Source organism: Phocoena phocoena, chromosome 1 (assembly GCF_963924675.1).
Source record: "Phocoena phocoena chromosome 1, mPhoPho1.1, whole genome shotgun sequence".
NCBI classification, from domain to species: domain Eukaryota; kingdom Metazoa; phylum Chordata; class Mammalia; order Artiodactyla; family Phocoenidae; genus Phocoena; species Phocoena phocoena.
This window is the reverse complement of record NC_089219.1, coordinates 77,183,859-77,208,765: the sequence shown is the minus strand read 5'-3', so window position 1 is coordinate 77,208,765 and position 24,907 is coordinate 77,183,859. Positions and strand designations below refer to the sequence as shown.

At 43.8% G+C, this 24,907-nt stretch overlaps 1 protein-coding gene across 4 annotated transcripts; it reads right to left on the bottom strand.

Annotated features, from left to right (window-relative positions):
* Window positions 1-6,077: 6,077 nt before the first annotated feature.
* On the bottom strand, window positions 6,078-23,268 carry LMO4 (LIM domain only 4). 4 transcript variants are annotated; one of them, XM_065873608.1, is made up of 5 exons: window positions 20,365-20,421; window positions 19,927-20,165; window positions 12,478-12,574; window positions 11,924-12,079; window positions 6,078-6,864 (listed from the first exon to the last, which is right to left on the bottom strand). In XM_065873608.1, exons 2-5 carry the CDS (start codon window positions 20,160-20,162, stop codon window positions 6,856-6,858), a joined length of 498 nt encoding a protein of 165 aa, XP_065729680.1. In that variant the 5' UTR covers window positions 20,163-20,165; window positions 20,365-20,421; the 3' UTR covers window positions 6,078-6,855. The 4 variants fall into 4 exon arrangements, with proteins under 4 accessions (XP_065729680.1, XP_065729670.1, XP_065729689.1 ...); XM_065873617.1 differs by lacking the exon at window positions 20,365-20,421 and adding an exon at window positions 22,896-23,268 and having other exon boundaries at window positions 6,232-6,864; XM_065873624.1 differs by lacking the exon at window positions 20,365-20,421 and adding an exon at window positions 20,579-20,723 and having other exon boundaries at window positions 6,241-6,864.
* Between the last annotated feature and the right edge of the window lie 1,639 nt (window positions 23,269-24,907).

Sequence of the window (24,907 nt, the reverse complement as noted above, 5' to 3'; positions counted from 1 at the left end):
AATGAGAAGGGTAATTTAGTCTTCAGACTGGAAAAAACATATATTGGGAAACTGAAGTCTCATTTTGCACACAGTAGAATGAAAAGATTAAAAGACCACCTGCAAAGAGCCATTGGGCTGAGATACTCCATGCAATAACATACAGAGGTTATGGGCTTTGAGAACCGGCCCTTTGGCACCAAAATCCATACAATCAGGAATCCAAGCCAAAAAAGCCCTTTTTGCCTAACCTTTATATCAACATCAAAATAATGTTTTATTAAACTGCATAGAAATTGTCCTTAACTATTTTTCCTTTTGTAACAAACGCAGCTTGGATTTAATGGTATGTTATAGGAATTTATTTACAAATTTTGGTATCTTTTTGGATTCTAGCAATTAATGAGAAAATAGGAAGTACAGCCAACAAAATTTTCAAAATCAGCTCAGCATCACATTTGGATGTAATTAAAGGTATAATCTGTTCCACTGGAATACTTCAGTGCTATCCTATCTTAGAAAAACAAATATGAATATTAGTTCTTTCGTGATATGTCTGCTTTTCTACATCATGCTAGAACATATAAAACTTTTCTATAAAAATTATTGTGCATTACCTCTTTTATACTTATAAATATATATGTTACTTTTACATAATTGAATTCATTGGCCTTTTATTTGCCACAAATAAGATATTCAGGCTCAAGCCACAACTCATTCAAACATTTTAAACATACCATTTATTTCTTTATATGGGATATAGTTAGTTATCCATTTCGCCTTCTGGACTGAGTCCTAAAGTTTCGTTTTTTTTCATCAGCCTCAACCACTTGTAGGCAGAGTTCTTATCAATTATATCTGATTATTCACCATAAAGTCATTGAGCTTTGTCAAAATTCGAAAGCAATTTCTTTGAGAGTGAGGCTAAAATATGCAGGTAATCTAAATGAGTCCGCATTCCAGGCTGGATAAAGATAAAATGCAAAACTTTCGTTTCGAAGAGAAGAAAAAAAAAAAAAAAAACTAGTTACAGCTCATAGAATAAAGTATATCATTGATTGTTGCAGTCTCACAATTTATAAGGCAATTCTACCAAAATGCCAGGGAACTGGCAGTTCTGGACTTTGGGCATTAATAACAGTGCCCAGCAATGTTGGAGCCTGAGGAAAACAAAAGATAAGTAATACTGATCCTGCCTTTATTGGAAATTGTGATTCTTTTGTTCATCATGGGTGTTTTTGCATTAATTTTATTTTTAAACATATTGCATTAAAGCATCATCTTGATTACTTAAATGTTGCACCCAAAGAGAGTGTCCATTCCCCTCACTGTAGTCCTGGTCCTGCTTCATAAGTCACCTCTCTCAACCTTCATGACCTCGTCTGTACAACTGAGGCAATAAATCACTAAGAGGATTATTGAAAGGACTGAGTGAGAGAACATGTGTAAGAACTTGTTAATAGTAAATGTTAATATATAAATACATTTACAAAGCATTACACAACTCCAAGATAAAAGTCATTATATTAAACATTACATTTAAAGATGTAAGGTTGATGGAAAGTGTAAGTTCCATAACTGATGATAGAAATTGAATCAGAGGCCTTAGAAGAACAGGCAGACTCGAAGACACACCCATCTCTACCTAACTATATTTAAATAAAGAAAGAGGTATACAATCACAGCCCAAGCAAGCAATTTCCTTTGCAGTTTTCATAATTAATCTTTTCATAATTAATCTTTGTTTGTGTAAGTTCAGTTTGTCTTCAGATTTCCTCTTTTCAGTTCCTAAAAACATTCAATTCACTGAAAATGAAAAATTAATTTAGAAAGAAACTAATGTTTTCCTCTTACTTAAAAAAATTACAGCTCAAACAACACAGGTGAAGTCCTACAAACAGATGCACTGCACATGAAATTTATTTTTGAAAAAGTGGAGGGCATAAACCTTTTGATTCAAGGTAGGGAGAACTTTCTAGGCCAAGGAGGTGCGATGCCTCCTGTTTTCATGAGCTAACGATGGTTTCCAAGCTGGTTGGAATTCAGCGCTAATTGTATTTTAAAACGTCACCTCTGAAATCCTTTCCTCTCTCAGGATCTTACATCAAGGTTTCGAATTTTCCGGAAAACCTTTGCACTTCACCTTTCTCACCCAACAAATTCTGAACTTTAGAAGAATTCAGTTCAGAGCTTCTCTTTCCCCTGCAGGTTTTGATCTGGGGATGGTGACGCTAACACCCAGGAAAGCTGTCCTGTCCTGTTTCGGAGGGGAGAGGGACAATTAAAATAGGTATTTTGGTGGCTCCACTCAGGCTTGTCCCTTCTAACAGAGTCATTAAACAACTTCCCAGTGTCATTCAAAGAAATTATAACAGAATCAATTGATTTTCATCCTCTGTTTTATTAGCTGTAATTTAGGAGAGAGAACGGCCCTGTTGACACAGCTGTAACGTGGCAGGACCTGCAGTATGTTATTGGCCTGAGGCCTCCGAGTTACAGTCTTCCCAGCAGAATCAATGTGAACTCGAAAACCTTCCCTCTAGGAAACAAGTACCTATCTACTAGCAGAAAGCACTTCTTGTACAACTGAAAATAGTATTCACTTGAGGTATGTTGCAAGTTTACCTTCCCCAAATCAGCCCTGACGTGCCATAGCTCTCAGCGTGTCCACGATGGGAGAAGAGGGCTACAGATGTCTCTTAACTAGATACCCAACACGGGTGCATGTGTGACACTTCGCTGCTAGTCAGATCCCAGACTGCAAGTGGGAATCGCTGGCTGTTTAACATGCGTTCAGAGCCTTGCCAATCTAAAATGGCTGCTCCGTCATACTTTAATTGCAGTTTCATGGAAACAAATTGCTATTTAACTGCAGTAAGCATTTCTGTGACTTGGCTGGACTGACAATAGGTGAGTCTCAGTAGCAGAGGCAGGTAACATCGACTTGTAAACGTTTTGTGTTTCAACAGCCTCTCCAATCGAGTCACAGGATGCAAGCACCCAGGATAGAATTCCTGGGTGAAGGAGGCTTGGGACAACGTCTTCTCAATTTAAATACAATTATTTAGGCTACATGGAAACCCTTCACTGTAGTGTTTTGATAGACAGATCTTGGAGTCTGTTATACAATTTATTGGCCCTAAGAAATATTTTATATAAATAGTAGTACACATTAGAATCTTACTATATTGACATTTAAGCCATTCAACTTAAGAGCTTCATTTTGGATTATCAGTTGTTTCAAACATCAGTGCAAATCAGGGCAAAAGAATTTAAATACGGTTAATATTAAGAGGATGACAATTTCACAAGCTTCACGTTGGTGTGACAGTTTTCTAATTTCGTATTTTATAAGACACTACAGTCTGTGTTAAACTATTTCCTAATAAATCATGACAAGCTGGAAACAGTTTCTCGTGGCAAACGATTTGCTTTGGAAAAGCTTCGTTCGGGCTCTCCGGCCTTTCGGACTGTGTAAATCTAACTAGACAGATAGGTAAAAAACATTAAACCCTTTCAGAGGACAATCTGTTTCATTAGCAAGATTGACAATTTGCATGATTGAGACATTTATATGTATCATAAACTTTTTTTTTTAATCAGGAGTTCAGCTGGGCTCAGTCACATTTGCTTTTGTTTGTTTGTTTTTGTTTTTTTGCGGTACACGGGCCTCTCACTGTTGTGGCTTCTCCCGTTGCGGAGCACAGGCTCCGGACGCGCAGGCTCAGTGGCCATGGCTCACAGGCCCAGCCGCTCCGCGGCACGTGGGATTTTCCCGAACCGGGGCACGAACCCGCATCCCCTGCGTCGGCAGGCGGACTCTCAACCACTGCGCCACCAGGGAAGCCCCACATTTGCTTTTATTTTTAATTGCACTTGCTTGTAGAGACTGGCGCCATCTTGCTCTATGACGTGGTTAATATTACATAAGTCCTTTCAAAAGAACAGAGCGCATCTCACTAACATCACCAATGTCACGATGAAAGGTGAACAAGCTCGTGGTTTTTTTTTTTTTCCCCCCAGCAATGTTGGAGCTGGGGGAGGAACACAATCACTGCTCACATCAGAATAAACCTGAGTGTTTTTAGTAGCTTTCTATCCACACAGAGCGTCCCCATTAGAGCCAGGTTTTATTGTTTGAACCGCCTCTGGTTTCAAGGTAGTGTTTTACCTAAAGCAAGACTACTACTTAAATATGTTCTATTGTATATTCATAGCTCCATTAGTCCTTCTCCAATTTAGCACATCAAAGAGAAGCCTTCATCACTTGCATGTGGATTATACTAACATGAGTGACATTTGTAATCTTATAGGTCTGCAACTTAAGAAATGCTTTTAGAAGCTCGTTATTAAATACGCGGCAGTGCTTGAGGAACTAGCCCTATAATAGTTCATTTAAAGTCTTTAATGACCTTAGCCCTCCACATCACTAAATGCCACACTGTATTACCGACTACAAAGTTATTAACTATCTCCTTCGAATTTCTACACTATATGGGACATGAGTGCTTATGTCAAAAAGAATTAGAGAAGATGCTAGCATTCTTATTAACACATTTCTCCTTTTCTGTCCTGAAGAGTCCCACGTTCCCTTAAAGGATTTTTTTTTTTTTTTTTTTTGCGGTACGCGGGCCTCTCACTGCTGTGGCCTCTCCTGTTACGGAGCACAGGCTCCGGACGCGCAGGCTCAGCGGCCATGGCTCACGGGGCCCAGCCGCTCCGCGGCATGTGGGATCTTCCCGGACTGGGGCACAAACCCGTGTCCCCTGCATCGGCAGGCGGACTCTCAACCGCTGTGCCACCAGGGAAGCCCCCCCTTAAAGGATCTTGAAGGGAAAAAAAAAAAGGTGTTAAAAACCAGAACTAGTTCCTAGCAATTCCCCAAGGATCCAACTCAGATATTGTTATCTATGTGATTTTGTTCATTTTATTTTTTTCCTGCATATTCTTTTTATAAAGCTCTAATAAACTATTCACTTTAACTAACTCTGCCTTTAAATTCTCCTACACGAGGTTTATAGGAGGTTTTCAGTTGGAGCAACTGATTTTTTTCTCTTGGCCTGGAATCTCTGGAAGCAGGAGATCCCAAAGGGAAGCTGACTGCTAGTTGAGAGGTGGTGAGCCAGACCTCTCTGCAGAACCAATTCCCATTCTCAGAGAGAGGGTGGGTCTATATCAGGAGGTTTTCTCTGGAACAAGAGAAAATAAAACTTAAAGGAGCATTATGAACACACCTGGTTTTATTAACCTGTAAGAGAAGTTGCAGTTGAGTTTGCTCACATACTACAAGCCTGGCAGGGCAGCCTTTCACGTGTTTCCTCCTTCCAGCAACGGCACTGGGCCCACTGAGTCCTTGGCCTACACGTGTTTTCTGCAGGCAACTTGGGCGCTGGTGAGGAGACGCTGCTGCCTAGAACGGGCGACTAAGTACCTCAAGACTACTACTAAATGAAATCCAAATCCTCCGCCAAACACATGGAAAGGCAGAGTCAGTACAGGAGCGTAAGAGCAAAACAAAATAAACAAATCATACAGCAGACCACACGAGTCTAGAAGCTCAGCAGGAAATGGCTGCTTCACCCATCAAAGAAGATTGTAAAAGAGCTCGGGGTCCTAACAACTAATGGAACTTCAAAATCTGTACAGGTATGGTTTAGAACTATTTCCTTCAAAAGCTATAAACTTGGTAAGAGAACAAGATGGTTATGCCACCTTCTTTAACATGCTTTCCATCAATACCCAAGGCTTTCCTACTGAGAAAAAAGAATAAACGAAATAGCTGAAGAATCAAACGTATATATATAAACACAAAAGATTCACTGTGATACAGCAGAAGTGTAATGACATGCTGTTAACAGAATATTATGAATTTACAGAACGGACTCCGTTAGAGACATGGCTTCGTACTCCTGCCAAAAATGGCATAGTTAAGTAATCTGAAGAATACCTTATTGGCTCAGAGCTAAATAAATATACCCACTGCTTCCCTCGACCCCCGAAGATTTAAAGTGAACTTGGTACGGAACAAAAAAATAAAATAAAAATTTCCAAAACACAGAAAAGAAAAAGCAGTTTTTAAACCCAAACTCCATCGAATATTTTTCTTTTAAGTTTTTATTATTTAAATACACCATACTAGAGCAAATGTCTCTGAAAATATCACAAATAAAAGATTTTTTTCTTCATTCAGCAAATTAGAAGTAGGGGGGAATTTCTACACAGTAGCTTCTATGAGCCTGACTTTTTTTCCAATTTTTTTTCTTTTTTTCATTCTTTTTTTTTTCTTTTCCATGGGAGTAGCAACATTAGGACGAAAACACTTACATGCATACATACATTGTATTTTACAGAGATACAATAAAAGTGTTTGTGATAGAATATCACAAAAGCCACATCTCTTTCCTTTATCTCATGTTCAGTTTTGATTGAAACACATTTCCTTACAACACTTAAATATACAAAGAGCAAATAGAATGTTGTTAAGGTAAAAACACAGGGTACAAACTCCGGCCAGTGCCCTGCTAATTGTTAATGAGGGTAGAAAGCAGATTTGAATGTTTCTTTTAATTAGCTTCATTAGTCATTTCCCTCCTCCCAAGCTCCCTCCCCCCAAAAGATGTCCTCCGGTGGATCTTTTTTCATTTTCTCTACAGTCTCCCATTAGCCCAGGTTCATGGAGTCCTTAATGTTCATATTCAGTCATTTTAATACACCAATAAATGCAAGAAGGGCAATCAAGACTAAAGAAGGTGCAATGGCATGGAGCTGGCACTGGTGCTAGCTACAAAGGTGACTTGTCTACTGAAGACACATGGGATCCACCTGTGATGAACAAGATCTGAGATGAAGGCACGCATTCTGCATTACTCTGACCTTTTAGCAGACCTGCAAGAAATAAAAACGGGCATCTTAGCTAAAATGCTAAACTTGGAGAGATATTAAAACTCAAACATGGCTGCTTTTGTCTTCCCTACATTCACGAATCTTCTATTAATAGATTACTTTCCAACTGTGACTTGTTAGAGGCTTTCTACGCTACTTACTCTGGCAGTGGAGAACTAAAGCGTAACATCTTCCGCACTGTTACTAGCGGACAAAATGAGACGATAAATGGACTTTCAGAAAGTTTCTGGTGTAAACTTCTACAATGAATTGCTGAACTCTGTTAAAAGCAAGTTTCTTTCTGCAAGGAATGAATTGTAACATCTGGCCTCGAACTAGGATCTTAAAGGCACATCAGAGCCAAGTTCCTCCTCCCCAGGAAGTTTTGCGTTAATATTCTCAACTGTGTAAACTTTGGCAAGTTACTTAACTGTCTGTGTCTTGGTTTCCTCATCCTAAAAGTGGGGAGGGATTCCCCTGGTGGCGTAGTGGTTGAGAATCTGCCTGCCAATGCAGGGGACACGGGTTCGAGCCCTGGTCTGGGAAGATCCCAAATGCCGCGGAGCAACTAGGCCCGTGAGCCACAACTACTGAGCCTGCGCGTCTGGAGCCTGTGCTCTACAACACGAGAGGCCGCAACAGTGAGAGGCCCATGCACCGCGATGAAGAGTGGCCCCCGCTCGCCGCAATTAGAGAAAGCCCTCGCACAGAAACGAAGACCCAACACAGCCATAAAGAAAGAAAGAAAGAAAGAAGCTTTCATTTAAAAAAATAATAATAATTTAAAAAGTGGGGATAATAAGGGTGTTATAAGGATTACATAATATATAGGGAGCGCATTCAACAGCGCCTGGCACTTAATAAAAAAGCTAAACGAATACTGGCAGTTAACATGATTATTCTAATATCCCCATATGATGTCTATGCACCCATGTCCTTCTCTGCTTATAGGTTATGTGTATATATGCATGTGTGTATACACACACACACACAAAAATATTGATACTTCTTTTCTCTTAGTATTTCCTACCATGCCACTTAATATTACATGAATATTGTAAATATATGAATCAAACATATGTAATGTGTTCATGACTTGTGCTCAATTAAAGAATGTAGTTCAATGGAAGTCTAACTTTAATATCTAAGTTAGAATTGATAATCCAGTTGTCCAATACAAGCTGTTTGCAATTACCAAAATGAAATAATAGATATTAGTTTTTTATGGTTTTTTAATGACATTGTGAGCTTCCCAGGAAGTTCTCATTTCACCCTTTCCCTAACTTACTAAAAGCCTGAAGTCTATTAGGAGCTGCAACCCCCTACTTCCAAGCTAATTAAAGTGGTAGAGGCTTAATCCCCAGAGTGGAGGCTCAGTGTGAGAAAGGTAATTTGTCTGTCCAGAACAAAGATGCGGCAGCAGCCAGCGAGCATATTTAATAAATGAGCAACAAATGTCCTCTGCGATGGACACACACACAACGTCAATTATGTAACTACGGGGCGGGGTGGGGTGGGGGAACTGCGAAGGGGTATGTAAACTAGAACCCTCGCTAAATTTTCTTCTGACCAAAGAGATGTGATCTCTTATTTTACTGAAAAGCACAGATTATTCTAGATGAAACCATCACTCCTGAGTAGAAGAAAGAATTCCAGAGCAGGCAAAAAAATTTACCAACCGCCCCCCCCCCCCAAAATACCCCCACAATTCTTGATTCTATTTACATAACTCTCTCTCTACAAGGCAGTATTCTCCTGAGGGGAGCCAAGTCTCCTTCAGACAATATAGGCTGTGACATTTTGTAGATCCTAGAACAAGAGTGGTCTGAGATTTCAGTCAGAGAGACTGTATGATTTAAGAGCTTAAGATTATTTTTTCTCAGAACATACAAAAGCCGATGGTGCAGAACCACTAAACTATACATCCCAGACGCTGGGAACAAATTTCAGGAGGATAAAAGTTGAAAGGGGCCAGATGATGGGGGCCTATACTTTCCATACAATTAGCTGCCTTTAAAGAAGGGATGTACAAATAATCAACTCATTACTTTTCAGCCAGAGGATGTTTGGGTATATTTATATGCATCATGCGATAAAAACGTAATTGGTTCTGTGAACAGAAGGAAAATGGCCAAAATTAATGTCCAATTTTCCCCACCAAAAATATAGAGAATGAGAGAGAAGAAAATAATAAAATGGAGCGATTTGTCATTTCTCCCCATCTCATCTCCTCCAGAAAAGAAATGCCACAGGGTTTGGGGGAAATCATTTTAAAGCATTCTTCAGGTCCAAAAAGCAGTTTATGATTCCACCAGGAAGTACGTTTTCATTACTTCTTCCCCCTTGCCCTCTCATTAATATCTCTCTGGACCACATTCAGCTTACCCCAAACGTTTATTTACAAAAACTACCTTGTGAATTGACTGTGCTCATGGTGAGCTGGGCACCAAGGGCAAAAATGTAAGACATTTAGGCCAACGGGGATATGTTCTTAATTAACATCACCCCCAAAACACAGCTTCTCACCAATGTCTGACAAGAACACATCCTTAAGTTATATTTCCTTATTCCTTTTAAGAACTATTCATTTTTGAAGGCCACCTGTCTCCTTTTAAAGGGCTTCCAACATTAAAATACACGCTAGTAGGCTCTTTTTCATTGCCTCATATATTCTGTGTTCCAAAATGAACGCCCTACCTCTCCCACCCTGCAAAAGGGATGGACTTATATGAAAGGCACAATACTTGCAATCTCGTAAACACGTAAACCAGACTTTGCTCAAATTTTCCTCCCTAACACTTCCCAATTTACATCATCTTTTTTTTTTTTTTTTTTTCCGGTATGCGGGCCTCTCACTGTTGTGGCCTCTCCCGTTGCGGAGCACAGGCTCTGGACGCGCAGGCTCAGCGGCCATGGCTCACGGGCCCAGCCGCTCCGCAGCATGTGGGATCTTCCCGGACCGGGGCACGAACCCGTGTCCCCTGCATCGACAGGCAGACTCTCAACCACTGCGCCACCAGGGAAGCCCTTTACATCATCTTATACTCAGTAAGGTGGTACTGTGAGACGTGCTCGTACTTACTACATGTCTGTGTACTTAGTCCCTGGCTAACACTGCTATGGCCTGCATTCAGTCTGGCTACACAGTCTGGCTACATTTTCCATCTTATCTCTACATCCTTCAATTCTCACCATGCACGTTGGTGAGCTGTATCATTTTTTATGCCTTGCTAAGTCAGGGAAAGAAATGGTATAAAAGCAGCAACAAACAAGATATAATTTGTAGAGAAACTAAGCTTTTACCTTGGGGGGGTGGATTTTATTCTTGTACCTTTTTTTGGCTACCAAGTATAACTTCAAATGGCTTTGCTTCTACATTGAAATGGGTATCTCAAAATATTTGTTACCCATTCATTGTCCTCAACTCAGCCCTATAGATTCACTTAATTACAACTGAAACCACGAAGGTCTGTAAGTATTTATATGTATTGGCACTCCTTAAAGAAGCTTGAACTGGCTCATCAATGGTGACTGATTAATTTGCAATAAAAAATTAGATTTCCGTTCTTAAAATAGTATTCTATGTAGTTCCCATATTAGTAAATAAGGAAAACTGTACACATTTTGATGCAATTAACCTTTACCTAATAAAGCAATGGAAAATACATTTAAAATCATTCCATAAACTTGAGTAAGGGAAAATGATAAAAATAAGCATTAAAATATGGCAGTATAATTTAAAATTTTTCAAATATTACTCATTTTCCCTGTACACAGCATTAAGAAAATGCATTACGGAAGACAAAGAAGCCTAATATTTTCTCCTGAGATTTTTGAAGCTCGCTAAATTCCTATTTGCAGATAAATGTTGTTTTTTGTGATCCCTACAACAGACATTAATGAAGTTCCTATTGTAAATCCATAAAGAATTACCAAGTGAAGTGTGCACTTTTTGTTTCAATGCAATAACTCAGTGCTGTGTGATTGCCTGGGTTAATGATGAAAAAGTCAAACATACTATCAGAGCTGATGGAAAAATCTATCACCAATCTGAAATTAAAATTCATCTGTGGTCAATAAGATTTAATATCCATGCAAGTGGTGCTGTAAAGAGTAAATGAATCAATGTCATCAATACATAATCAGTATGAAATATGATGTGAATAAAATTATGCACACGAGTCATACATTTCACTCTTTTCTGGGCCAGTGTGGAATGAACAGTCTCTTAACTGAAGGTTGACAGTAATTGTTACAAATTAGGCACAGCAGTTATCAAAATGCACTCACTTGCATAGCTATAGGACTTACTAAGGAGATTAAAATAGATCTGAAACTATCCAGTACTGCAGGTGCTGGACAACTGTTGATCACCAATTTTCCCTCTGGAGTGCCCTCTAATACATGAATCGTACATTTGTGTAATTTCCTCGTTTCTAACTCTGGTCCAAAAACTTTCCAGTTGTGGATCAAGAATCAAGACATTTAATCTGTAATGATCAGCAAGAGCTAGAACTTTTAAAAAAAGTTGTAACTTACTCAAATATTATGGGACTACCAATCAACAAAAATGCTCTCCTTTGGAATTCCAGAATGTTTTGTAAAACTGCTCTTCTAAGATTCAAAGCACCGTAGATTGGGTTAGGAAGGCAGGTGTCCAGATTGCTATTACTAATGCAGAAATCATTCTTTCATGACAAAGACATTTATTCCCCCTTCCTACCAAAAATGTTCTAATTTTTCCCCCACAATAACCTAGTCACATCGTATTTCTGAATTTCAAAATTGTCAAGTGGGATAAACAACTGGTCGTAGGCAAGTTTTACATTCTGCCTGACTCTGCATGTGATAATGTGTTCAACATTGGTAAAGCTACAGCTATAACTAAGTCAGGATTTTTTTCACCACAAAAGATTCACGATGTAACCCATCAATTCCTCTATTTCTGAACCGTGTATGTATGAGTATTCTACATTTCTTTAAAAGGGCACGCAAAAACACAACCACCTAGGAAAACTCCCTCACTAGATGAAGAGGTTGAACCTTCCAACTAGGTATTCACCTTCTGGTCTGGCAGTAGTGGATTGCTCTGAAGTGAATTCAAATGGCCATTGATGAGAGCTGTAGGTCTATCATGTTCACAAAATAAACTGCCATTGATGTAGTGAAACCGATCTCCTGGGACCAGGCGATTCCGGCAGGTAGAGCATGTAAAACACTGAAAGGAAAAAGCAAATCCACTGAAAACAAGTACAAATTAAGTCTTTCTTGGTCACAAGTTTATAAACTGTTTTTAAGCAGGTTATCTGTCAAGTACAGAGAGCCACTTATGGCTTAGTGTTTTCTTTCCTTCAACATGATTCTGGAAAAGAGTAAGCCAAAATGCAAGAAACTGGATCAAGCTAAAGGGGAAAAGCGACAAACAGGTGTGTGCTTCTGTGGCATGGGGGAAGTGGCGTGGGTGGATGTGTAATCATCACTGCCACATAACAATTTCAGTGGATTCCTTCCATGTTTGCGGCTTGAGAAAACAGGGTTCCTACTAAGGAGACATGCTTTGTCTCCATGTAGGAAAGTTATGGTTCTTTTAAAAAACAGAGGAGGAGCAGATGCTACCTTCAGATGATACACATTGCCTTGGGCCCTCATGACGAGTTCGCTCGCAGGAATAGACTGTCCACAAGCGCTGCAAGCACCGCTATTCCCAAATAACCTGAAACAAAGATGACGGGGACACCAATGAATAATCCCAAACCAAGGAAAGAGAAAGAAATCCCCAGCCTCTGGCCCCCCTTTGGAACGCATTTGACGGAGACTGAATTCTTAGGCTCCGGCCTCAAGTTTTATGAGTGATTTACATCATCTGGGAAAAATCCTTTTGCGGGGGGGGGGGGGGGGGTCACAGCTAACTTCTGCCTACCGCAGAGGAAGAGGGTGCCCTGGGTTTCAACAAAATATTGACTTACACCTCTAGCAAATACGAAACAATTCTGTTCTACACACATTTTATCAGATTACTGAGTTCATCATAAAAAAAAAGATACAATTCATGCCTGAAGTTTAAATGTATTGTGTCCTTGAAATTATATGAAGAACTCTTTTGTACTTTAATCATATCTTGAGATATGAGTCATCAAAAGGGTTAAGAGGATTTGATTGTATATCTAAGAAGACATCATGCTCAGTGTATTGAAACTCCCGTAAACCTCCATCAGTGCAGACTTTCCATTAGAAACTCTCTGCTATCCAGGTTGATATATAATGTGTATGGGTTAACCTTTTCAATCATGGTGTCAACACTTAAGATTTGCCTCTGCTCATCTCTTTCATCCTAACCTTCTCTCTCTCTTGATAATGAAATGCTTGCTCCAACTTCCCTCTATCTGCTCCTGAGTCCACAATTTAGATTACTTCATCTCTGCTAGCAACAAACTGAATGAAATTTCGATTTGAGCAGAAAGTAATTTACCGGGATCTGGACCCATTTGTCATCATATCTCTCTGGGTGTTTGCTGTATCACTGCAGTTTTCCTATGCAATCAAATGAGACCACAACATCTGCCATGGGGGGAGGAGGGGGAGAAGAAGAAGTCTGCAGAGGAGGGGAAAGCTCAAGAAGTGCGGTGTACTGAAGAAAAAGATATACATAATTCCTTACATCCTTCCACAGGCGTGACAAAATATTTTAACGAACACCGAACTTTGGCTTTTATGAAATCTGTAGACTCAAGCTGGGAAGCTTTATTTGCTTTCGGGCTTCCCTCTTTAATATCCACAAATATTTATTAAACAGACCAAAATGATTTCACATTGAAAGGTGGTATCGGAACGAGTAAGCAGGGTCAGAGAGGCACTTTTCAACAATGAAAAACAAAGTAATAGGACTTACAAACTAACAGATCGGTGTCATAATGAATATGAATACTTGCATTTCTTCCTTGTCCAAAGAAAGTCATAAAATGCAGTTTGTGTCAAACCATGAGACAGGCTCCTATAGAACACCCCGTAATCTGAATGATTGTGGCATGCCTCTATATAAAAATAATTGCTTTGAGTTTTCAGAATCTGGTCTTGCAGAAGAGGCTTGTCATGTTCAAACTACTAATTTGCTGTCGCCACTTTATTGAAAATAGCCTGTAAGTTGTTATTAAATGTATCGACTGAACGACAGGGAGAGTAGTAAAACTGCCCCTTAAGATGGCTTTTAATAGGAAGCCCAAGAAACAAATTTTGCAGCAGCATCGATTTGAAGAGTTCAATCAAAACTCCATTTCAAAACTAATTAGTCTGAGATCAACGACACATTGACACGTTCTTACAGAATCAGAACAGTTACAGAGAGAAAGCTGAAATAATACACTGTCAGGACCTCTAGCTGCAGGACCGCACCATGTGGGAGCTCAGGGGGCCGCTGGCCTGCCATTTCCTAACACTGGACCATTTCAGGAGCATTGATGAAGCCTCCCGGAGTCTCACCCACAGCATCCTGCAAGTGTGGGTTGTCACTGCTGCCACAAGAGGGTTCTCAGAAGGGTGAGGTGGCCAGAGAATTAGCATTGCCAGGAGGAGTTTCCAGTCAACAGCAGGGCTATTTCAATCCCCAAAAGGGGTACCAACTCAAACACTTCAGGTAAGAATAAAATTAAAAACCTGTCGATGTAGCCAAAAACATGCTGAGGATAAAAGGGGGGCGGTGTAGATTAAGGGGGTAGGGAACAGAATCCTACCTGAGCTAAGGACCAAATATCCTCTTACAGCAACCCAGAAGTATTTTAATGGCTAGGAGTCTATAATTATGGCTGCCACTACCAACAGGCACACAGTGACACTCCATCTCAAAAATACCCTTTCACAGTACCAATCTGATTACCCAACCTAAGTGTTCATTTATTTAACAATTCACCCTGAGTGAAGTCAGCTGTATGTCTTCAATGTCTAAGTGTATTTTAATAATCAGGGCAGTTGTATGTAATCCATAAGCTTTTCATACATCTCATTTTCTCCAGCACCACTTTCACAACCTTTCAGGGAACAATCAGCCACAAAATCACGGGATTCCTAAAGTGTCAGAAATTACAGTTACAAAGTTTGGAAATGACCAAGATCTACCCAGGACTGATGTGCTATTGAACAACATTATTAATGGAGTTTAATATCTTTCCGTGCCTACAGCTTTACGGCTGCCTCAGAGCAGAAAACTTACATGTCTAAACACATTTTAATCCCTTTTACCAGAGAGGAAGGCTACCATTAGAATTCCACCCTTTTTTCTGAAAAGGTGTGTGTGTGTGTGTGTGTGTGTGTGTTTTAACAACGTTTCTGTGCGCTGGAGAGTTAATTATCTAACCAGGGGGACTGTCCAGGACAGTGTTTGATTTAAAAGGCTTGAGGCTTTAGGTGCTCAATTAAGTAGCTATCGTCTCAGACTGGACTATAATGGGCTCCTTTCTCTTTAACTCAAGCAACAGGGAGATATACCCCAGGTCAGGCTAATTAAAGCCAGGGGAGTCTTTAATTGTGATGACAGAATCGGTTTCAGTTTCCTTTCTTTGGGTCCTCAGTCCAAGAAGGTCGTTAATATTTCAGCATTTGGGCAATGCAATCAATCACAAACATCAAGAGGTTACTTACATGGGGAAAAGGGAAAAGAAGGGAAGAAATCCCACCAAACCTCTACACTTTAAAGGTGCTCTGCTCCTATGAAAAGTACCATGTAGTGCCAGTACTGTTTGCCAGCTCCAACTCTCCTTGCTGACAGAGATGGAGAGCAAGTTGTATTTTTAGTTCAGTAATAATACTTAGCATCTTTCCCTAACTTCAACGACCAATAGGTGAGCCTACTTGCAACTGGTTACTTCAAGCAAAATACACACGATATGGAGCATTACCTGGCTGTTTTCTAAACCGCTTTCAGGCAAGGAGAGGTAGGTTTCTAAGAGTGTGGCTGAAAGGTATACATTTGTACCTACAAGTAAGTATCAGCAACATATCTGAGGAGAAAAATGCACATCCACAGCTACCGATCCAGAAGCAATTGGTTTTCCAGCAGGTTCCTATATTTAATCTAAATTCTGCACCAGCTATATTAAATGTAACAAAGAAAATGCAACCCAGAAATTATGCCTGGAGCCAAGTCCATTAAAAGTACTTCGGAATAACTAGAGACCAGGCACCTTAAAAGCACCAGAAGCTATTGATACTTAAGAGGGGGGCTGTGAATAATCGCAACTGATGCGTTAGAGAGGGGAGGGAGAAAAAAAAAAATCAGCCAAATTACGCTTGGTTAATTCAGAGTAACAGATCTGCCCCCAAGTGAATTGGAGGCCTTGAATTAATTCTGTTATGACAAATCAAGATAAACGTTCCCCCTAAATTGCATGCGATTTAATTAATTTTTGAGATCCTAGGTTTTTTTTTTTTTTCCTAGCTAATAGTTCACATGCTCCTGTGCTGTCATTGTGCTTGAGTGGGCAGACTTCAAAGTGATATTAAATAACCAACTATTAGATTTACCTAGCACGTCCTATTGGAAAAGTGCCATTTAATTACCTAGCCTGTTCAATTAAAGGGACAGCATTCTCTGAATATAGCAGCTTGCTGTTGATTACCAGGGAAATGAACTCGCTGTCTGGCGGCGCCTCCGTTCCTAACGCTACCCGCTCCCGAAACGCACCCTCCACCACCAACCACCACCAATCCCCCCGCCCCGGGCCCCCACCCCCAGCTGCGCGGCGCTCACTGCGGCTGCGGGCGCCACGTGAACCTCCCGAGCGGAGCCCGGGGAGAGAAAGCTCTACCCGCTCGTCCGGCTCCCGCCCTGCGCTCGCCCCCTCGCGGGCCCGAGGCTGCCGGCCGGCTGGGCGCCTGAACTGCGGCCTCAGGCGCCGTCAGCCCCCAGCCCGGCCCCCGCCCGGCCGAGCCAGCGAGCGAGCGAGACACTGCACGCCGAGAACCACCACCCGAGCTTCCGGCGCGTAGCCTCGCCTCCCCGGACCTGGAGCCCCACCCGTCGATCTCCGAACTTCCTCCTCTTGCTGCACTTTCCGCGCCAGTCTTCTGGCCCGCGGTGGGAGGACTCGAAGAAAGAGAATCGGAGTTTCTGAAGCTACTTGGTGGCGCTGGGATTGAGCTGGGGGGTCGGGAACCGGGGGGGAAGGGGGAGGACGCGCTTCCAAGGTTCAACGACTTTTGTAATTTTGCTAGGTGGCGGGACCAGGCCGGCGTTGGCCCCTTTAAGATCCACCCTCCCTTTCCTCTCCCCTCCCCCCTTGTCTATCCCTCCCTCTCTTAGAGGCCAATTTTGTTAATTAAATGTTTTGTTTGCAACGCAGCTCTCATTCATTGCGGACACGTCATTCGGAGCAGATCTAAGCCAGAGACCAGATCTCATTAGATAAAGCCCATCAAAACTAAGAAAATGGAGGAGCCACTAATTAAAGCTTTTAATTGTGCGGATTCGCTGCAGCAAGGCAGCCGCTTTATCTGAAATCTTGGAGGGAGGAGAGGCAGAAGCCCAGCTCTGCCCAAACGACACTTGGTCGCGCAGGGGGAAGGGGCTGGGGAAAAGCAGCACCACCCACCCCTCCCCCCCCACAACCCCCTCCTCCCCGGGCCCCTCCCAGCTCTCCCAAAGCTTTTTAGCCAGATCTTGCTGGTTTTCAAAAAGCCACAACCTCAAAGTCAGACAGTTTAAAAGCCCCTTAATAAATCGCTCTGTGGTCCCAGCTGGGGCCGAAGAGCCAAAGGGTCCCCTTCACCTGGCGGCCGGCGAGCGGATTAGTCCCGCTCCTCAGCGGCCGTCCCTGCAGAATTGAAAGCTCCTCCAACAAGTGGAGTGAGGGGAGACTGAGGAGGGAGTGGCTGAAAGGAAAAGGAACGCGCAGCCTCCCCACCTTCCCACCCTTTCGGCATCTTGGTGGGCAGAAGGAACACTGAAGAAAGACTTAGGAGATCCCTTAAACTTGGTGGGTGAGAGGGGGGTGTCTGCTGCTGAGTCCTGAGCAGTGTGAGGAGAGGATCAATTGGGTACTGAGCTAGAACTCCGCTCTCCCGAACAAATCTAAGGTCCTCAGGGTAGCCTCCAGTTCAACAGCAAGCGGGGTTCCAGTTTTCAAAGTCAGGAAAAAAGAAAGAAAGGGAGAATATGGACCCAATTAATTAAGTCTTGGGGCTGGGCACACATCCTCCATTGCTCCATTAAGCCAAGAGAAAAACACCAAATGGGCATTTATATTTGTTCCCAAGAATAAGGAAAGGAATGGAAGTGATTCCCAGGAAGCCACTTGCCTAAACTTGTCCTGAGGGAATGCAAGTGGACCCATCTTCTTTTTAATTAGTGGTAATCAGAAGCTAAGGTCTTCTGAAGGCTCTTGGAAAAGAGCTGAATCTGTACCATTCACTGCTTCTGAACAGCACTGTCAATTTTTCCCCTTTAAACCACCCTCCTTCTTACCAGTTTTGCTCTCTAATTACAGTACTGTCAAAGCTCATGGCATTGCTTGGAAGGAGGACCAGAAAGCATTATACCCACGCTGCTGCTGATTTTCCAACGTTTACTTCTAAAAGAACACTTCGTAAAATTAATGCTGCCATCTTAATTTAAAAATAAAAGCCCTCTCCCTTCCTGTATTTCTTTTACTTGGCTGATTGAGGAGGCCAGCAAAGAGGACATAGGTTGCATTACTGGAATAACCAAATATCATCTTATTCCATCATTTACACTAATGGTATCGCTGGGGTAAACATACCCATACTCAGCTCCAAACTGCACTGGGATCTTCTGCAGTTTTAGATGCAGAGTGAGGGAATCACAATGGAGCTAAACTTTGAACAAAATACCTCATCTATTGATTCACCCTCATTGAAGAAAGGGCAAAAATTTTCTAATCTCTATAAAGAAAACGGTTTAGGGCAGAAATTTTAATAGAACGCATTTCTTAAAAGTGAGTGGTTGTCTGGTATCAACCATGTGCGTGTGGGTTTGTTTTTTTTTTTTTTTAATTACTGGATGTTGAAACAGAACACCTCCTAGAAGCATTCATGTGCATCAGTCTATCAAACCATTTACTCAAATTAAATGTGTAATCCTTCAAATGCCTCCTTTCAAATTAATGAGTTTAAGTAGCTTGAGTTCACCTGAAAAGATCCTATAGGCACCTGACCTCCTGAATTCTTTCCATTAATTGCACTGAAACTTGTTGGAAAAAGGGTGCTTACATGGGCATATGAATGTTCCTATACATTGCTTTAAAATGCAAGATTAGTATAATTCTATAGCCTCTTTTCCTAAATCTCTTTTGGGGATCAAGAGTAGTGATACAAATGACAACAACAAAAAACCCAAAATCTGAACATTCCTCAATTGAACTGCAAATTCTACATCACAAACCACACACTAACACTTGAGTATTGCGAGCCTTCAAGTAACAATATATAAAGAGAAACATTACCATTAAGTTTTTTTTTTCTTGTTCGGGTTTCTTTGCTATAAGAAGAATGACAAGTCTTTAAACCGATGGGCAATCAGCATTTTTCACAAGGAGCACAAAGAATGAGTCAGTTTTCCACTCAAAGAAGTTTAAAGGTGCTTACGTAAATATCATAATCAGCCATCACCATCGGCATATCATTTCTCACTACCCACACTTAAATTTTTAAATCAGTCTTTTGTCTCCCAAGTTCCTATGTTGGTCCCTACCTTGCTTTAAGAAAGCAGCTTAACTCCCACTTGAAATGTTTATTTTTAGTGGAGGGTCCAACTGCTGCTGACCACTTGAAATCCTGGTCCCGAGGATCCTGGTCCCAACCTTTGCACACCTAGCAGCCCAGTCCCCCCAGGTGCGCAGTTTTTACTTCGTGTGGCCTTTGCCGTTAATTTGCCACTAAATATTGGAAGATTAACACATGCTTCTTTAACCCCTTAAATTTCGGCCAACCAGGTTTTTGAGGTGAAGGCTACACTGTATTCTCAGAGATGCCCTAGCTCCTTTCTTTAAAACCCTTGGTAACCTTTGGCCTTGCCATTGCTCTGCCCGCCCATGTCCGGGAAAGGCAGCCAAGTCTTACCTAATGTAGTCATTTCTGCAAAGGATCATGCCGCTCTTGGTGTAACAGGACGTGCCGATGTCGCCCAGCTGCGCCTGGCAGCAGGAACACTTGAGGCACCGGCTGTGCCAGTAGCTGTCCATGGCATAGAGCAGAAAGCGGTCCGCAATCTTGCCTCCGCAGCCTGCGCACCGCTTCCAGGAGAGGGAGCCGGCCGTAACCGGGGGCGGCTGTGAGCTGCTGCCCGGATTCACCATGGTCTGCAGAAGGCGGGAAGGGGACAGGGAGAGAGAGACAAAACAGGGGTGATGCAAAAGTTAGTACTCGCCGCGCGAGTGAGCGAATCCGTCCCCCGCCAGCCCCCAGAGTTGCTGGAAGGAAGCAGCAGGGCAAGGGCGGCAAGGAGGATGAGGGGGAGAGGGAAGGAGGGAGGCTTGCCGGCAGCAGCCGCCTGTTTACTTTTCTCAAGCTTTGTTCTGGGGCCACGAGCTCCTCTCAACTTTCCAGCGCCCGCCGCCGCTGACAATTTCAGCTCGGGTACTGTCAAAACTCAAGAGAGCGAGGCTCCGCGGCGCGCTCCTCCCCTCGCGGCGCCTCCTCCCGGCCCCCGCCTCCGCCCACTGCCCCCTCCTCCGCCGCCCGCCTCCAGCAAATGAGGGTCAAACCCACCCACCGCCTCGCCCGGCCCCTCCCGGGGCCCCGCCGAGCCCCGAGCGCTAGCCGAGGGGAGTGAGAGGCGGCCCCCGCCGGAGCCACGTTCCCTCCCGAGCTCTGCCCGGGGAAGTGCAGCTGCAGTTCACAAGTTGGAAATAGTTCGGCTTTCTGAAAGGGAAGGAGGGAAGAACCGGCGGAGGGGAGATGGAGAGAGTGGTGGTGGGAGGGGAAGCGAGGGGACTTCGGGGGGGGGGGGTGCGGTGTGTAAAGTTGCGAAACTGGTTTTTCTTATTTTAAACAGCACCTTTCACATGCCATTGTGGTGACCGCCATCTCCTATTATTGTTCCAAATCTCATTTCATTTTGAAGATCAATGAGTGTTTTCTCTGCGTTTGCAGGACACAGGCAAGAATAATAGATCATTGAACTTTAGGATGCCTGTTAACTTCCTATACAAACACTCTCCACTTTGGTCTCACTAATCTGCCCTTGATCAGCAATCTAAATGGTAGAGCTTTGTTCCTCCAAAAGGGTGGGGGGTACGTTACTGATAATATGTGAGAAGGCACTGTTAAAGGATGCACAAGTTATATCTGAGCCAGACCTACTGTCACCAAAAACTGCTTTTAAAAATTCCCCACTCTTTCTAATGAATGTCACGAGAGAAACAACTGGGGTCTAATATAGGAATCAATTTATAAAGCTTAGCCTAAACCGATTAATTTGTTGCCTCCAATCCTGAGTCCAATAAAGTCCTAGTGTTCCTCCAGTCACTTATTCTATAAAAAGATCAAGTTATTTACTGCCAATTAAGCAGCCTGTTTTGTCTTTGTCCTCTGTAAGCCGAGAGTGTGGGCTCCCCCCGAGGCTCCCGGCTATCTGCTCAAGACATTCAGCTGATACCTCAGAAGCGAGAGGACGAACTTTGCCTGTCCCCGGCCCAACTTGGCTGCTGCAAAAAAACGAGGGGAAGGGAACGAAACAAGGACTTGTGTTCCTTAAATAGGCCGATTTTAAACACATTTCCTCCGAAAGAGTCCCGGAACGTGTGTCCAGTGACCGCACAATAAACCAGAATAAGAACTGCACCAATTAAGCTGTAACAAAACCCTGAGACTTTGGAAACAGGACCACTCTAAAACCCATTAGCATTGCATTTAACCGAATGCATCATACCTTTATGTAAATTGATTTATCTGATGCATTTACTCGAGGAATTGCTTTTTGTTACAATTTCAGCCCTAACCCAAATGAATCTGCATTTCCTGCCCTAGGTCTTTAAACTGCCCACCCCCGCCCAACGTTTTAATCGCTCTGAATTCCTTTTTAAAAGAGGAGGAGGGAGGAGATTCCAAGCTCTTCCCCGCCCCCATCTTTGGTGCGAGGTAAATATATATGTATATTTTTTTTGAAAAGGAAACATTACACTGAGAAAAGCATCCAGTAACCCCATTAGCTAAAGCTCTTAAGGACAAGCAATACCTTAATGCTGATTAAATCTAAAAGAGATGAATCAAGACGACTGACCAGAAACTGACTCCCCTGATAACTAAGGACGGGCCCTCATCAAGTTTCATTTAGAGTTGGAAAAAAAAAGAAAGCTTTTAAGTTAAATAGGCTTATACTCTAGTAATTACATAGCCAAGCAATTTAGGTCCTGAGGTAGTCTGTGAAATAGAAAGCAGAACTGGCAGCTAGAGGCAAAATCTGCCCCCCTTTAACAACGTCTCTGGTGTTTTTTAATGGAGACCAAGGGAGGGACAAACGTAGCGCTGACAATTTGTAGTACAAAAATGGATGCTTAATTCATGTCTTGATTTTAATTAGGTGATTCACCGGATTTCTCCTGGATTGGAACAAAAGACTTAAAAGCCAAGAGGAATTTTTTAAAAGAACCAGCAATACCGAATCCTGCTCACTTAGATCCTTTCTGCCACTGTTTCAAAAATAGTGGTGGGGTGCGGGGGGTAGGGTCGTGACTATTTTCCCCACACTACTTCTCAGACTTCAACGCTGAAAGCACCTCCTGCCTCTCCCTTTGGAACTGAATATATCCCCACATGCCTCCAAGGTCCCCACCAGCCCCGTCTCCAAGAAGAACCCTTTTGTAAGCAGGAACCGCTACAAAGCTGGCGGCCCGGGGCTGCCCTCCGTCCTAGCTCGCAGGCCGGCCTCGGTAGTTTCGGACTCGCGCATTATCTACGCCGACGTATTGTTTACTTGCAATTTGGGACGGTCAAGGGAAGGAAGCCAAAGAAAACAGCCCCGGCCCAAATCGCCCCCCTCCTTTCTCCCCCCCGCCTCCCTGCCCGCGGCTCTCCAGCCGTCCCCTTACCTGCTTTTCCCCTATATTGCAATATTGCGAGAGGCGGCGGCGGCGAAATTCGTGCGAAGCCGCTCGGCTTCCAAGGAAGGGGCGCCTTGGCTGGCGGAGGGAGGGGGGGGATTTTCTCGCAGAAGCAGGAAAGGGGAGGAGGGGGCTAAGGGCTGCTTTTCTTTTCTTTTCTTTTTTTTAACGCGCTGCTCTGAGGCTGGGTTGGGGGGCCCCGCGTAAGTGGCAGGCGCCGGGAAGCAGAAGCGTCAGTCTCGGTCCTCGTCGTTCTTCTTCGCCTCCGGCTCCGCGCGAGCAGCTGCAGGAGCCCTCGGCCCGCGCGGCGCGGCGCAGCGGCAGCAACTGCTGCAATCGCTGCTGCAAGTTTGGCAATGTGGCTTCACTTTGTATATTCCCCCGCCCGGAGGCCCCCGCCCCGCCCGCGCTCCTCCCGCTCCCCCTCCTACTCCTCCGCCTGCCTCCCTCCCGTGCGCCCGCCCGCCCGCTCGCTCGGGGCTGCTGGCGGCGACGGCCGCTCGGCCGAGCTTCCTGCACCTCCAGCCGGGGAGCGGCCGCAGACACAACAGCCCCGGGAGCGGCGGCGGCCGGCGCGGAGGCCGGGGGGCGGGCGCGCCCGAGAGGCGGGGAGCTGCGGCCGGCGGGGTCCCGCGCGCCTGACCCTCGCCCTTGCCGGGGTTGCTGCTGCCCGGCTTGGAGGCGGCGGTGGCGGCGGCGCTGGCCTCTAACCGGCTCACTCGCTCCCTCCGCGGCTCTTACACATGTGTTACTGACAGAGCAATATCCCAACTACTCCCAGGCTCTGCCGCCGACGTCAGCGACCCTCAGCCACTGGGCGGCCGGATTGTTCAGGCGGAATAATAAAACCTGCCAATCCGGGCAAGGACAAAGGGATGACTGAAACGAGACTCCGGGGGCGGGGGAGAGAGCGAGGCGGCTGAGCCGCCCGAGGCTGAAGCGGGGGAGGGCCCGAATCAGGTGGGGAGAAGTCCCTCGGGCGCCGCCGACCCCGCGGGCGCGGACCCCCGTGGCCCGAGATGGCAGGCCGAGGCGCGGGGGCCACACCTGCCCTCCCTGCTCACGTGGCCCCTTCGGGACCCGCGCCCGCTCGCCCCTCGGGGATAGCCCGTCCTCGCGCCGAGAGGAGCCCCTTAGGAAACTTACTTCACATCTGTCTCAGAAATGGGCCTCTTCCTGTTGAGGTAGAAAAGCTTGGTCGAAATCTCAGGGCGGTGGACTTCACACACACGCAGAAGAGATGGTTTTTGAGGAGTTCTTTTGTTTTTGTTTTTTAAATTCACGATGCTAGAGATTTATGAACCTTAGTGGAAGTTTCATTAACAAGGTGGGAGCTTCTCCCCATCAACCTGAGTATAAACTAAGTGCCCAGTAGGCATTTCATAGGTATTTGTCAATTGCTGGTGGTAGAAAGATCACAGTCCTTACGTTCAAAGTTGAGGAAAACTTCAAGGGAAAAGCCTGGCCCCCTGTATCCACCCCACTGTAGAGGATGAGAGGCCAAATTTCTCGTAGCCCCCAGAGCGATGGAAGTTACTGCAAGATTCGAAATCTCACAGCCTCTGGAGAGTAAGAAAGGTTACTTCTAGTATATATCAAGTTTTGAGGAATGCTATTAGGGTGGTAATCTGAGTGTCTCTTTCCAGGGCCGCAGCTCAGCCTAGATGCTTCAACTTTATCTGCTCTGCCAAATAGGCTTAATAAATCTCCGATCTGAGGCTAATATTAGGTCTGATTATTATTAGTAAGTTCCAGAGAGATTTTTCTGGTGGAAATTATCATGAAAGTGCAAAGCCCTTCTGCTGAGTATCATTAAGTAAAACCAGCCTTGTGGGACAAGTTTTCATACTGTGTTACGCACAGTACTGCTAGATTGAGGAAAGAAACCTGCAGAAGAATCTGGATAGACAATGCAGATGTTAAACATCTATGGTTTTAGTGTCTGTTTGGGGGATTTCTGTCTTTCAAACCATCAACATTAAGGCTGCAAAAGAAACTAT

Bases quoted from the DNA above. Each gene is read 5' to 3' on its own strand.
- LMO4 (XM_065873617.1), bottom strand. From the start codon at position 20,162: ATGGTGAATCCGGGCAGCAGCTCACAGCCGCCCCCGGTTACGGCCGGC. The intron at 12,575-19,926 runs GTAAGACTTGGC...TCTTTGTTTCAG, and splicing joins TGCAGAAATGACTACATTAG to GTTATTTGGGAATAGCGGTG. The intron at 12,080-12,477 runs GTAGCATCTGCT...TTTTCCTTTCAG, and splicing joins GCAATGTGTATCATCTGAAG to TGTTTTACATGCTCTACCTG.